Source organism: Elephantulus edwardii, unplaced genomic scaffold (genome assembly GCF_000299155.1).
Source record: "Elephantulus edwardii isolate Elephantulus edwardi_28Jun2011 unplaced genomic scaffold, EleEdw1.0 scaffold00139, whole genome shotgun sequence".
Classification (NCBI taxonomy): Eukaryota; Metazoa; Chordata; class Mammalia; order Macroscelidea; family Macroscelididae; genus Elephantulus; species Elephantulus edwardii.
The window spans coordinates 2,816,458-2,830,141 of record NW_006399889.1 but is presented as its reverse complement, the minus strand read 5'-3'; the positions used below and the strand labels follow the sequence as shown (position 1 = coordinate 2,830,141).

General features: G+C 35.9%; 1 protein-coding gene across 1 annotated transcript in view; it reads right to left on the bottom strand.

Annotated features, from left to right (window-relative positions):
• The window catches only part of HSPA14 (heat shock 70kDa protein 14), a 39,985-nt gene that overhangs the window by 5,348 nt on the left and 20,953 nt on the right, over nucleotides 1-13,684 (bottom strand). The window contains exons 9-12 of the mRNA XM_006894282.1: nucleotides 10,594-10,749; nucleotides 7,194-7,296; nucleotides 2,789-3,001; nucleotides 1,977-2,150 (exon numbers count right to left, since the gene is read on the bottom strand). Of these exons, the coding sequence (XP_006894344.1) occupies nucleotides 1,977-2,150; nucleotides 2,789-3,001; nucleotides 7,194-7,296; nucleotides 10,594-10,749 (646 nt within the window). The remainder of the gene's footprint in view (nucleotides 1-1,976; nucleotides 2,151-2,788; nucleotides 3,002-7,193; nucleotides 7,297-10,593; nucleotides 10,750-13,684) is intronic.

The window sequence follows — 13,684 nt, the reverse complement described above, 5'->3', positions numbered from 1 at the left end:
CCAAGATAACCATATACTATAGGCTAGTTTCAGACTTTTCTATGTAAATAAAAAAAGACAAAACCCACCCATAAGAGAGTTTCTTTTGTTAACTACTTTTAACTATGTATTTGTTCTTCAGTATCCATGAGGGATTGGAATCTAGGAACCTGCTGGACACCAAATTCCAAAAGTGGTGCTCAGGTCTCTCACATGAACTGGGATAGTATTTGCATAAAATCAATAGCTTGCCATATACTTTAAATCATTTCTACAGTACTAATTAATACTTGATGCAATGTAAATGCTGTAAATAGCACTCTGCTGCCTCTTAGCCCCAAATGCCATTTTTCTGATCCCTTAATTGCTTTATTTTTCCCATTTTTGATCCAGAGTTGTTTGGATCAATAGATAGGGCATCTGTGGACACTGAGGGCCTATTATACAAGTAATTCCAGCCTACGTTTTATATTTCTTTTCTTTTCTTTTAATCATTTTTGTGTGCGTGTACTGTCAAATCAGATCTGACTGGTGCAGGAGGAGATTGCCCCTCCTTCCCCGGCAGAGCATCTGGTGGATTCGAACCGTGCACCTCTGGGATTGTAGTTGCAGCTTCTTGCCACTAAATGTCTAGAATAGGATTCAAATATGTATAGATATTTTTTGTATACATCTGTGAATATCTAAAAATGCACATCTACCTAAATACTTGGTACCAGCAAATACAGTAGGAGGATCAGGAGGTATTGGGCTGGGAATTTTGCAGTCAGGGATTTCTCCAAATCATTGAGAGGCAAAGATGTCAGTTTGAGGACAATGGTGCATCTGATTCTTTTCAGACACTTGCTATGCTGCCAGAAGCTGGACAAGGACTAAGGATGACAGAATAATTACTGATGCCTTTGAACTGTGGTTTTGAAGAAGAGTGCTGAATGAAGAACCTATGGGCTGCCAATAGAACAAACAGATGTGTCTTGGAGAAGATGCAGCATTGGAGGCAAAGATGATGAAGCTTCATCTCACATATTTTTAGCATGTTGCTAGGAGAGGTTGCTCCTTGGAGAGGGCCATCATGCTTGGGAAGGTGGAGGGATGGTGAAGAAGAGGAGGACCCTCAACCAGGTGACTGACAGTGACTGCAGCAATGTGCTCAAGTGTACTAGAGATCATGAGGCCAGGACAAGATAGGATAGGGTTCAGATCTGTTGTTTATTGTGTCACTGTAAGTCATACTCAACTCGGTGGCACTTAACCACCACCACCACCATCACCACCCAAACAGTACTTTTTCACATACTCTGCCTCCCAATCTTGTTAAATACATATGTCATCATACTGACAATATTGTTCCACAGTCCTTGTGTGTGTGTGTGTGTGTGTGTGTAGAGATTTGATATTTCTTAAGAATATTTCTACATAAGCAACATGACTCTGCTTTGCACTTTTTATTTAAAGGAGTCAGAGGATTACATGTTATGAAATACACATACGGCATTCTGAAAAAACATTCCAGGAGATTCTGATGAGGGATATAAAACTTACCATGTATCAGAAGTAGCATACTAAAGTACAAAGAGCATGAAGCTATGAGTAAAGCCAACCTGAGAATAAATGCTACCTCTGAAGGTATTCGAGCCTGTGTCTTAATCATCTATAAAATGAGGATAATGTTTATCTCTTAACATCATCAGGTCATTCCTGGCATTTAGCAAACAATGGCAATGAACATGTTCCTTTCTTTCCACTTACCTTGTTCTCAAGGTGAGTAAAAAGCACAGAGTGGTATAAATACATATTGTAACTGATTGTTATTTCTTCCACAATGCTTTCAAACTGAATGGCCGATTTCTTTCCTTTTCAAAAATTACTAATCCACTTATAAAATGTGTCAGATATCCATATACGGTTTAATTGGGATATTACACTAAAACTAATCCTGAAGGAAAAGCTAAACAGTTTTATGTGATTGAATTATAAGTCTAATTTTGTATAATCACCTGGGCAAACTTGTTTTCTTCTTTTGCTGAATCTTTCCCCTCAGATTCATAAAGTTCAAGGCATACTGAAGATATACTTCCGGGGGCTTGTAATGTATGTTGTCTTCGAGCTGGCAAAGGAGTTCCAGATGGAAACAGTACTGTGAACCTATTGGCTCCCGATTCATCCACTCCCTAAAAAGCCAGAATATAACATATACTTTGGTATTTATCTTTGCAATCTTTAAAAAAAAAAACAAAACAAACTCATATTATAAATGTACTGCATTTAGAATGAAATAGTTAATGTATTCCTTGTTGATAATCTCAAAACTACAGATAGGAAAAGAGAAGACAACAGAAGTAATTCCTAATCCCAACCTACTTTATTTTAAAAGTTTATTTTTAATAAGTAAACTCTATTTAATAAACAAAATTCTATTAAAAGTTTATGATTAAAATTATCATTCATTTTAATGTTATTAAGAGATGAAGGAGCTCTGGTGACCTAGTGAGTAAAGAGATGTCCTGCCAGCCACAGGCACGAGGTTTGAATCCATAAGGCACAATCTCCTTTTGTATGATTTACTGCCTCTGAAAACCATGTCTGGGGGTCAGTCATGAATCTGTTCTGACTTGATGTCAAAGAATATTAGGAAACTAAAATACTGGATGAATATTAACTAAAAGCACATAAGATGCTCATTAAAAGTAAAATTTCAATTTGAATTTAAAAATTTAACCAGGAAACCAAGATTTAAAGTAAAAACATGGCATCGATGAAAATTAATTTGTAGTATTTTTATGGAAAAGCGTAGAAAGACTAATCATACCTTCATCAAAATATCTTTGGATGAACATTCTATCACAAGAGACTCTTCCACTAAAAAGTTTTCATTCCCAATAAGAATCCCTGCTTCTATGGCTGCACCAATAGGGATAACTTCATCAGGAGGAATAGAATTTAGAAGTTCTACAGATGGAAAAAGGTCTTTAATCAGCTGCTGTAGCCTTGGGATTCGAGAAGATCCTCCACAAAGGACAACCTAGAAAAGAAAAATAATTGTCAAACTTTCACTTACAGGAAAATTGTTATTTACTAAAAATTAAAAATAGGCTGAGAATTCTTGCTTTCTTACTATAAAATACATAACAAAGCCTTGGATTATAAAATTTTTTTTTACATTATTTCTTTTCTTAAAATAAGAAATATCATCACGTATTAGAATATACAGTAAAGCAACATATATTGTAGTTCATGGTTAATACTATGAATATGGAGGATTAACTTCAAATAACACATTAGAATAGGAAATGAAATGTTTTATTCTAAACCTAAATTTCAATAGAAACAGATATTTTCTAAATGATTCCAATATTTAAAAAAAATGTTTAAGCAATTCTTACAGTATTTTTATAGCAAAATAAATACTGCCAATCTCCCTATTTTAAAACTATTTGCTCTTAATATGGAATAATAATTTTGAGGAAAATAATGACATATTAAGCTTCTAGTACCATATCATCAATTAAATTGGTGATCATTTAATAATTGTATATAATATTGTTTAAATCCCTCATCAAATCATCCATTTATGATTCTATGGGCATAAAAATACAGAACAGTTGCACAGGTAGTACATATTACCCATTAAAGGAAAATAGCAATAAACAAGTGGCATCCACTTCCTAAATAACACACCTCCAGAAATCCTATGAACTTTGATAAATGTCAATAGCTGTAGAGGGGCTTCAAACCTTTTATTTAATACTTCATGAGTTCCTTGCTTTTCAGTGCTGCATAGTATCCTATTGTGTAAATATACCAAAGTTTCCCTATCCATTCGTTTGTTGATGGGCCCTTGGGTTGTTTCCAGCTCTTTGCTATTGCAAACAAAGCCACAATAAACATGGGTGTGCATCCTTAACAGCCTTTTAAAAGATGCTTTAAAAGCTCAGTGGGATAGGGGAAAGGGCCAACATATAAAACTTACACTTTTTAACACTAGGCATGAAATGATGAGGTCTATCATATCAATATCCAGGTGAAAGCATAAAGGACACAAAAACACCACCATAACAAAAAGGTTTTGTTTATTGAAAGGTCTGTTTCAGGGAGAAGTAATGTTTTACTTATCAACTAAGAGAACTTCTCAAAAAATGTTATGATTTTACGTTAAATTCCATACGAACAAAATTGTAAAATACGGTCTTCTCTTCCATATTTGACAGACTCAATATCAAAGTACTTTAGTAAACAATTGATGTATTATGAAAAAAAAAAAACAACCCTCAAAAAAGAACCCTGGAAAGTTATGGCTTTTCGAAGGTTTTAATTTAAAGGGGTAAAAAATGGTAACGCTACTATTAATGCAGTAGGCAGTAAGTTTTTATTTCAATTAATTATTTAAACATCAAGCCTACAGTGTGCGGTTTCTTTTGCAAACCTAAATTTTAATTGAAAAAAATGTATGTTTCAAATATAAATAAAATTTTATCAAGAGCTTTTCAACTACAATGTCAGCTGCATTTTATAAAACTGCTGATAAAAAGCAAACCTTTTAACTACTTGGAAATGGGAAAAAAACCCCACAAACTCAACATGAAGTTAACCAACAGAGATAAAAATACAAAGTACTACATCTTATTGTGAAAGTTAAAAAATGGGGACATAGTCTATCAAAGCTGTGGAATAAAAGCAAAGCTATTAGTAAGGTAAAATTATACAAGCAAATTTTTTTAAAGAAACTTGTAAATGAAATAACTGAGCTAGAATTCAATTTAAGATTTTAGAAAATTCTTAAAAAATATCCTGGGGGGAAGTGTCCTGGAAATTCTGAGGGGGGTGGAAAGAAAGGGTGAGATGATAAGAAATAAACTAATTAGAAAGGAGAAATAGGGAAAAAAATTATCTAAGGAATGTGTTTGATGGAAAATGGTCATTGGAACAAATAATAAAAACATCTGCCAAACCTAGACTAGGAAAGGCAGAAAAGCTAAAAGAAAAAAAAATGTTGTTGTTGTTATGTGCCGTCGAGTTGCCTGCGACTCATAGCGACCCTATTTACAACAGCCCTAAACTCCGCTCTCTCTTGTGCCAATCGCACTGTCTCTGACACTCCCATCCCAATTATCCCAGTCACTGACTCAATCCACCTCATAGAGGGCCTTCCTCTAGTTTTAATTTAAATTTTAAAGGTCTAAATTTAGTATCAAAAAGCCTCCTTCACACTGCAGTCAAGATGAAACTGCCCCATAGGTGACCCTGTCTCTGATTTTCAGTGGCTGGAAATCCCAAGAGAGATTGTTCATCTTTTTTCCCAATGAGCAGATGTTGTATTCAAACCACCCACTTCTGTGCTGGTAATTCCCTACTCACTAGGCCATCAGAGCGCCACACAAAATGAAAAACTTAAAAGATAATACAAAGTTGAGTATAAGCATGTAAGAAATCTTTACAGGAACTACATGTATATTATGTATTAGTTCAGAATACCTGAAGTAAGGAAAACGTACACAATTCATTTTGTAAGGACCTGAGCACTTGACCATCCTCTAATTTAGGACAGGGAGGGAATCTTTACAATACTCTCAATTTTGACTCACTGCAACCCTCATAGGTTTTCCAACTCTGCAAGACTTTGGGGAAGCAGACAGCTAAGTCTTTCTCCTGTGGAGCAGTTAGTGGACTGAACCATAGCCAATCACATGATCAATCTGCTACAAAGGCTTCACTTGTAGATGGGACTACCTCATGCAGTTACTGGTGAGCATTCCAAGTGTTAATAGAAAACACTTAGAAACAGAGCCTGGCACATAGTAAGGATTCAAATATCAGTGTTTGTTCACATTTATAAAAATGGACTGGGGAGAAAATTTTGGGGGACAGGGGACAAGGAAATGGAATATAAGTAGCTATTAGTTTATGAGACATTAATCTAAGCTTAATTTTCTTTACTGATTACAATTGTAGAAATAGTATTTCAGTACCAAAGGACTATTTCCTATGCTAAATCTAAAAGTAATTATAAAAAAATTAAGTAAAATATAAAAAAAATGCATCGCCAGGGCCTCAGATATTGTTCTCAATAGAATGAGAGTAAAATGAATAGAAATTATATACTTAATTAAAAAAAGAAAAAGCAAACAGAAATGAAACAGGACTGATCAAAAAAAATTCACAGAGACTATCACGCTGACAAACTCCAGAGAAGCAGCTTAGTGGATTCACACCACGTTCAGGTTTTGCTGAGATCACCTTTTAGTGACGTGACTGAATGACAGCTCTGTGGCCTAGTGGGTAAAGAGGTGCACAGCCAATCCAAAAACAAGCAGTTCAAATCTACTAGCTGCTCCGAGGGAGAAAGATGGGCAATATTCTCCCATATGATTTACAACTTTTGAAAATCTATTATAGGTTGTGGTGTTAGCCTGAAAAGTGGCTTTTAAAAAGCCATTAGTTAATCCCCTCTGGTCTCCAGCTACCTTACTGCAGATACATGGTCTTGCAAATCAGCATCAGCTGTGGGAGTGCTTCCCACACTGAGCAGGAAGACTTGGGGTAAGCAAGGCTTGTGGTGGCAAGACCCTGGTGAGTGAGACCCTGTTCACGGAGACTGGCATTGCTGTGAAGAAACTGTGGCAAGGTGTGACGTGAGACTTCTTGCATCTGTGCTGGACACAGTTAAAGGTTTTTGCTGTTCTTTCCAGCTACTTGAAGGAGAAGCTGACTATTAACGTTGATAAACCTTGCTGGATAATTTGGATTTGACTCTGAAATGAAACCAGAGCCTGGACCAATTGAGAAACTGTGCCTTACGACTGTTGTGGTAAATTTGTATTGTGAGATATTCTTTGCCTCCCCCAAACTCCAACTTCCCTTTCCTAATAAACCCCATCCTCAGTACCACAATGGGGAGCTGATAATGAATAACAAACCTCTTGCTGCTGGTGGGGCTTTAGAGTCATCATGGGGTTGGGCTATGGGCTTGTTATCTGCCTTCCCCTCTGGGGCAGTGAGGGGCTGTGCTAGTCTCACTCCTCTGGCCCTTTCAGAGAAATTCTCATGGTTCTGTGCCCTCATGACAGCAATATGAATTTCTGAGGGTTTTCTTGAGTTTTTAACTCATAAGATTAGTGCTCTTATTAAAAACCACCATTAAGAGACCCAAGGCCAATTACTCTGTAAAAACAAATAAGAGAAGCTAAGTAAACAAGGAAACTATATTAATTTATTACCTTATTGATATCATCTGCCGTAAATCCATTTTGTCCTAAGAGTTCTCTGATTGCTTCTATACATTTATTAAAGAGTGGAGAACAGAGGAGTTCAAATCTTGCTCTGTATACACACATATACAAATAAGAAATAAAGAGAAAAAGGCTTATTAGTAAAATCAAACGAGACCTTCTTGTGAAGACTAATGCTAACACCTAAAACGATGTTTCCTTAAGAATCATGGAACTCTGTGGCCTAGTGATAATAAACTGTGCTGCAATTCTGAAGGTACGCAGTTTTACTCCACAAGCTGCTCTGCAGGAGAGAAGGACGGGCAATCTCCTCCTGTGTGATTAACTGCCTCTGAAAACCCACTGGAGGGTCAGCTATCGGTCAGTTCCAACTTGACGGTTCACAACAACAATATAATATGAGAGGAAAGGAGAAGCCTAATTTATTTATTTATAAATTTATAAAGATATTTAATAAATTTAGATGCTAGCCTAATCCTTGTTCTACTGACGTTAAGTGCCGTCAAGTCGCAGGCGACTTACAGCGACCCTATGAGTGAAAGTCCTGGACACCTGTATAACTTTCATCCTTTCTCCAGGTTCTACTGATAATTTTCAAAATAATCTAAGAATAAATACTCAATAAATATATTGACCTTAGAAAATGTAAAAATTTTTTGCTATTTTTACATCTAAGTTCTAAAATGTCTGTCTACACTCTAGATTATGATATAGCTTAGCTCTTTTCCACTGCCTAAGAAGCTTAAGTTCTATCATATAATTTACGATGTATGCTCATGAAAAAGTGACATTTAAACACACATTTGTGCTATCTATAGATATTTAACTGGTAGAAATCTTTGTGATAAAAGAAACATTTTTCCAGGAAAATAACAAAGTTCTATTTTCTTTCTTCTTAATTACTGATATTAACAAACATATACCAAATACTTGGTTGCAAACTTAAGTAAGTTAGGAATTCTGGAAATACAAGAGAAATAGATATTCTGTCTAGAAAGACATTTCTACTTAGTAACTTTTCTGATTTTGGGGATATAGTTTTAATAAATGTTGCCTGGAGAGGAAGTCTTCAGAGAAGGATATCATTCTTGGAGGGACAGTGCAAGACAGGAAGACCCAGGATGATATGGATTGACAAAGTAACTGAGATAATGGGGGGTGGGGGGGAGGTGTTTTGGAGTCAGTGAGACTGGCTCAGGATAGGGCAGGATTCAGAGCTACTGTTCATAGGGTCACTATGAGTTTCAGGTGACGAGACGGCACTTAATAACAACAAAAGGTAGAGCAGTTCTATTCAATAAACTCTCTGCAAGACATGAATACATATAACAATTGAATACATGAACCTGTGGCTAGCGCAATCTTACTTATTTTTAATTAATTAAAGTAGCCAGATGTGGCGAGTGGCTATTGTACTCTATTAAAAAACCCATGATTGAGTTTTCAGATGGTAGTGGTGGTGGTATATGCTGTTGAGTCAGAACCAACTCATAGCTGACACTTCAGCAGGTTTTTCAGAGGCTTTAAGTTTCAAGGGAAGAGACTGCCCATTATGGTGTTAAATTTTTTCCCTTTATTGGTTTGTATAAAATCAATCATACATATAGTGTATTTTATGTAACTAATTACTGTTGATCTGTATCTATTATCACCTCATCTTTTCAAGTCCTCATTAAAACTTTCCTTAGCTGTACAGGATCGCTATGCATCACCTCCGACTCGACAGCATTTAACAACAACAGCAGCAACAACAATGACAGCATAAAGGGAGCTCAGTTGGCCTGGCAGACAGAAAGTCATGCTCCCAAGCTAAAGGTGGGTGACTCTAATCCGCAGCCCTCAGGCCTGCCTTTACTTGTTTTTGGTGAAACATTCTTCTAGGTCGTATAACCCTGGTATGTCCACTTGCTGTACAGAGGTAACTCATGGTTGCTGTGGTGCCACCCCGATTAAAACAAGCTTGGAAGCAGGAGTGGCATTTATTTCTGTAATAGCTTGCCTCTGGAAACCCTATGAACCTGGAGAAAGAATGAAAGTCTTTTGTTCATAGGGTCGCTATGAGTCGCCTCCCACTCAACGGCACTTAACAACAACAACAACAACATTCCTTCAGTTGCTTATCCCCCCTACTCGCTACCACTGCTTCGCCTTTTTCTGCGCCTCTTCTCCTTTTAAACATTTGTACATATTTTGCTCAGTTATTCTATTTTCACAGTAGTTCTCTTATGCAGTATTTGTCCTTATATGAGTGAGTTATTTCACTCAGCATGATTAATAGAGTTAGCCTAATGCTAAGAAGCTGCTCTGTAATCACAAAGGTACATGGTTCAAATATACCAGCTACTTCGTGGGAGAAGGATGGGCAGTCTCCTCTGATGTGATAAACTGCCTCTGAAAAATGCATTGGAGAATTCAGCTCTGAGTGGTTCCTCCTCGAGAGTGCTTAACAATAACAATGGTTGTGTTAATGGCTTAGCCTGGAGATCTACTTCTGAAAGGTCACAGTGCCTTGAAAACTTTATGGAGCACAGTTCTATTGTGCAACACATGAGTTACCATGAGTCAGAAATGATAGCAACTGGCTTACCTAATGGTAGCTACTGTTAAAAACATAGAACAGGACAAGTCCTCCTTTTGGACTTTGTGGGTAAAGATGCAATCATGTAAGCATTGTTGTGGACTATTTAGAGCATGGTATTAAAAACAATGTTATGCACATAATCAGTGTTTGCTAAGTCATAAGAGATTAAAATTTAACATACTGACTATAGATGACAGAGCAAATAAAACCAAGAAATATAACACCTTCAGTATAATGTGTTGGTCAAGGAGAATGAATTCTTGAGTCAAGCTGGCTAGGACTGAATCCTAAGACCACTACTTACTAGCTATGTGACCCTGAGCAATTAAGGGAGCCTCTCCATGTTTCAGCTTCATTATGAATAAAATAAGGATATTAATAGCATCTACCTCTCAGGATTGTTATGTGGATTCAGTGAATTTATAAGCATATAAAGTACTGAGAATACGGTCTGCCAATTAATACTGAATTACAATAAACAGTCATTGAAACATGTGCAAGGTCCAATCAAGTTTTAGCAAAGAATTAGAGGAAATAGAGCAGAGACAACAATTTATTAAGAGATAATCTGAAAATCTCACCTCAGCTTTCTTTAAAAGAACTAGGATATCTTTTTCACACACTACCTTTTTAGACATAAAATAAATGGCAAACAAATGACAAGACTGGGCTCCAAAAGAAGAGACACGATAGCAAAGCTTTCATAGATGGCTTAGTAAATATCAAACAAAAAATACCTACATGAGAAAACTACTTAAATATGAACACGCTTGGATTTTTTTTTAGGTTTTTGAACTTCAATTTTACCTTGAAACATTGCAATCAAAATCCTGACCTTCATATAATGAGTCAAGGAAACAATTGGCACTGCCCAATGTTGACAAAGAATGCTTTGCACTTTCAGCACTGTTCATCAGTTTCATCATGGCTCGAGCATTTCCTTTCACATCATGCTTGAAGGACCTAAATTAAAAACAAAGCAGCTATTAAAAACAGGAAGTCATGTTTCTTCAACAAAAAATGGTCAAAAGATTTACTATTAACTAATTCTTTTATCACTACACTACTATAACTATCCTCATTCTGTTAGTGTTCACAGTGTTCTCAAAGGCCTGTTATTTAGGAAGTAGATGGCCCATCCTGCTTCCTAGTTTGTCTTAATCAGGGAGCTCCATCAAAACACAGATCAATGGATTTCTTGAAGCTAGAAAGTCTGATGGAACATATGACACAGAATTCAAAAGAACAATGATCGAGTATTTTCAATGGGTGAAAGAAAAACTCAAAGAATTGTAGGATTCCCAAAGCAAAAGTTAAGAATAACTGAACAAGGCGGTGGGGGCTAACCCCACCAACCCAACCCAAAACAACAAAAACTCAAGACAATGCAGATAAAACAAATGAGGCATTAGAAACACTAGAAAAACAAGAAATAGCAATCCAGAATATTTGGACCAGTGTCTCTTAAGTTGTCAACACGTTAAAGGCACATATGAGCAGAAATGAAGAGTTGGAGCACATAATCAACAAACAGAATATAGAGCTCTTAGTATTGCTCTACTAGAACAAAGAGCAGAATCAAAAAGGAAAATGAAGATAGCCTATATGAATAATAGTTAATAATGGACATCATACACAGAATTCTAGAACAGGAAGAAGGAAAAAAAAAACCAACCTAAAAACCAAAACCAAAAAACAAGAGAAAGTTGTGAAAGAGTTATTAGAAGTAAACTTTTCAGGTATCATGAAGGAGGAGAGAATATATATATATATGTAAGTAGCTGAACAAACCTCACATATAATAAATCCCTAAAAACACCAAGGTCATAGTCAAACATAGTCAAACACAGTCAAATTTGCCAGAATCAAGGACAAGGAGAGAATTCTGCAGTTAGAGAAAAACGAAGAGTAACCTAGAAAGGAGAGCAAATAAGATTAGGTACTGATTTCTTACCAGAAACCAGGTGAGCAAGAAAACTGTGGAATGACATATATCAAACACTCAAAGAACTTAACTGTTAACCAAGAATACTTTATCCAGAAAAAACTGTCCATTAAATGTGACAGAGAGATCAAGATATCCTCAGAAATGCAGAAATGAAGGGAGTCTGTAAAATCAAGACACTGTTGCAGGAAATACTAAAGGAAGTCCTTCTTACAGAGATGCCATAGGAAGGAGTATAGATCAAAGTAACTAGAAACCACACAAAAAAAGAATCCAACAAAATGATAGCAATAAAATCTTGCCTCTCAATAATTACACTGAATGTGAATGGTTTAAATGCACCAGTGAAGAGAGTAAGAGTAAGGGCCTGGATAAAAAAAAAATCCCAAAACTCATCAATATGCTGTCTACAAGTGACACAGATGAAAAGGGAAAATAAGAACAGACTAAGAATAAAAAGAAAGGAAAAAATATACTAAGTAAATGGCAACCAGAAAAAAGCAAGTGGCAATATTAACCTCTGATATAGATTTCAGCATAAAAACCATCACAAAGGACAAGAAAGGATACTATGAAATGCTTAACGTGTCAAAAGAACAAGAAGACATACCATAAATATCTATGCACCAAACGACAGAGCTGCAAAATACACAAAGGTTAACAGAACTGGAAAAAAAAAAGGCAAAACCATAATAGTAATAGCACACTTCAATATACCACTCTCAAGAAAAGAAAGAACTATCAGAAAGAAGCTCAACAAAGATCCTGAAGAATTAAACTACACCATCAACCAATATTTTAGGTCACAAAACAAGCCTCAATAAATTAAAAAACATCAAGATAATACAAAGGGGAAAAAAGGTAATACAAGGCATTTTTCTCAGGCCATAATGCTACAAAATTAGAAGCAAAATCTGGATGAAGGAGAAAAAAAAACCCCCATACACTTGGAAGCTGAACATCACATTGCTTAAACAGGAGTGGGTAATAGAAGAAATAAAAAATGAAATTGAAAAGTTTCTTGAAACAAATGAGAATGAAAACACAACTTGCCAAAACCTGTGGGAAACAGGCAAAGCAGTACTTAGAGGTTAATTCATAACAATAAGTAAACACATCAAAGGGAAGAAAGAATGATACTAGATTATTTAACCCAACATCTCCAACAAATAGAAAAAAACAGCAAGAAAACCTGGCAACCTCTAAAACAAAGGAAATTATAAAAATTAGGGCAGAAGTAAGAGCAGTAGAAAATAGAAAAACAACTATCAATCAGACCAAGAGTTGGTTCGTTGGAAAGGTCAATAAATTCAACAAATCATTAGCAAAGCTAACAAAAGAGAGAAAAAAAGACAGAAAGGGACGATGTTACAACAGAACCAATCAAATAAAACATTAATAGTGGAATTTTATGAAAAACTATACTCAAATAAATATGAAAACCTTGAAGAAATGGACAGATACATAGAAACTGACAACTCATCCAATCGGACACACTTCAGTAGAACATCTGAACAGACCCATTACAAAAGAGAAACTCAAAAGATTCTATCAAAAATTCCAACTATATAAGGAACTCTGGTGGCCTAGTGCCAAGAAGCCGCACTGCAATCCCAGACGTACATGGTTTGAATCCACCAGATGCTCTGCTGGAGAAGGAGGGGCAATCTCCTCCTGTGCCAGTCAGATCTGATTTGACAGTATACACACAAAAATATAATAAATTTTTTTTAAAAACCCCACAATTCCAACTATAAAAAGCCCTGGACCAGATGGTTTTACCAGTAAATTTTATCAAACATTCAGAGAAGACCTGTCACCAACTCTAAATAAAATATTTCAGAAAACAGGAAAAAAAACTGAATACTCCCAGACTCATCCTATGAAGTAAACATATCCCTGATACCAAAGTCAGGTAAAGACAATACTAAAATAGAAAACTATAGACCAATA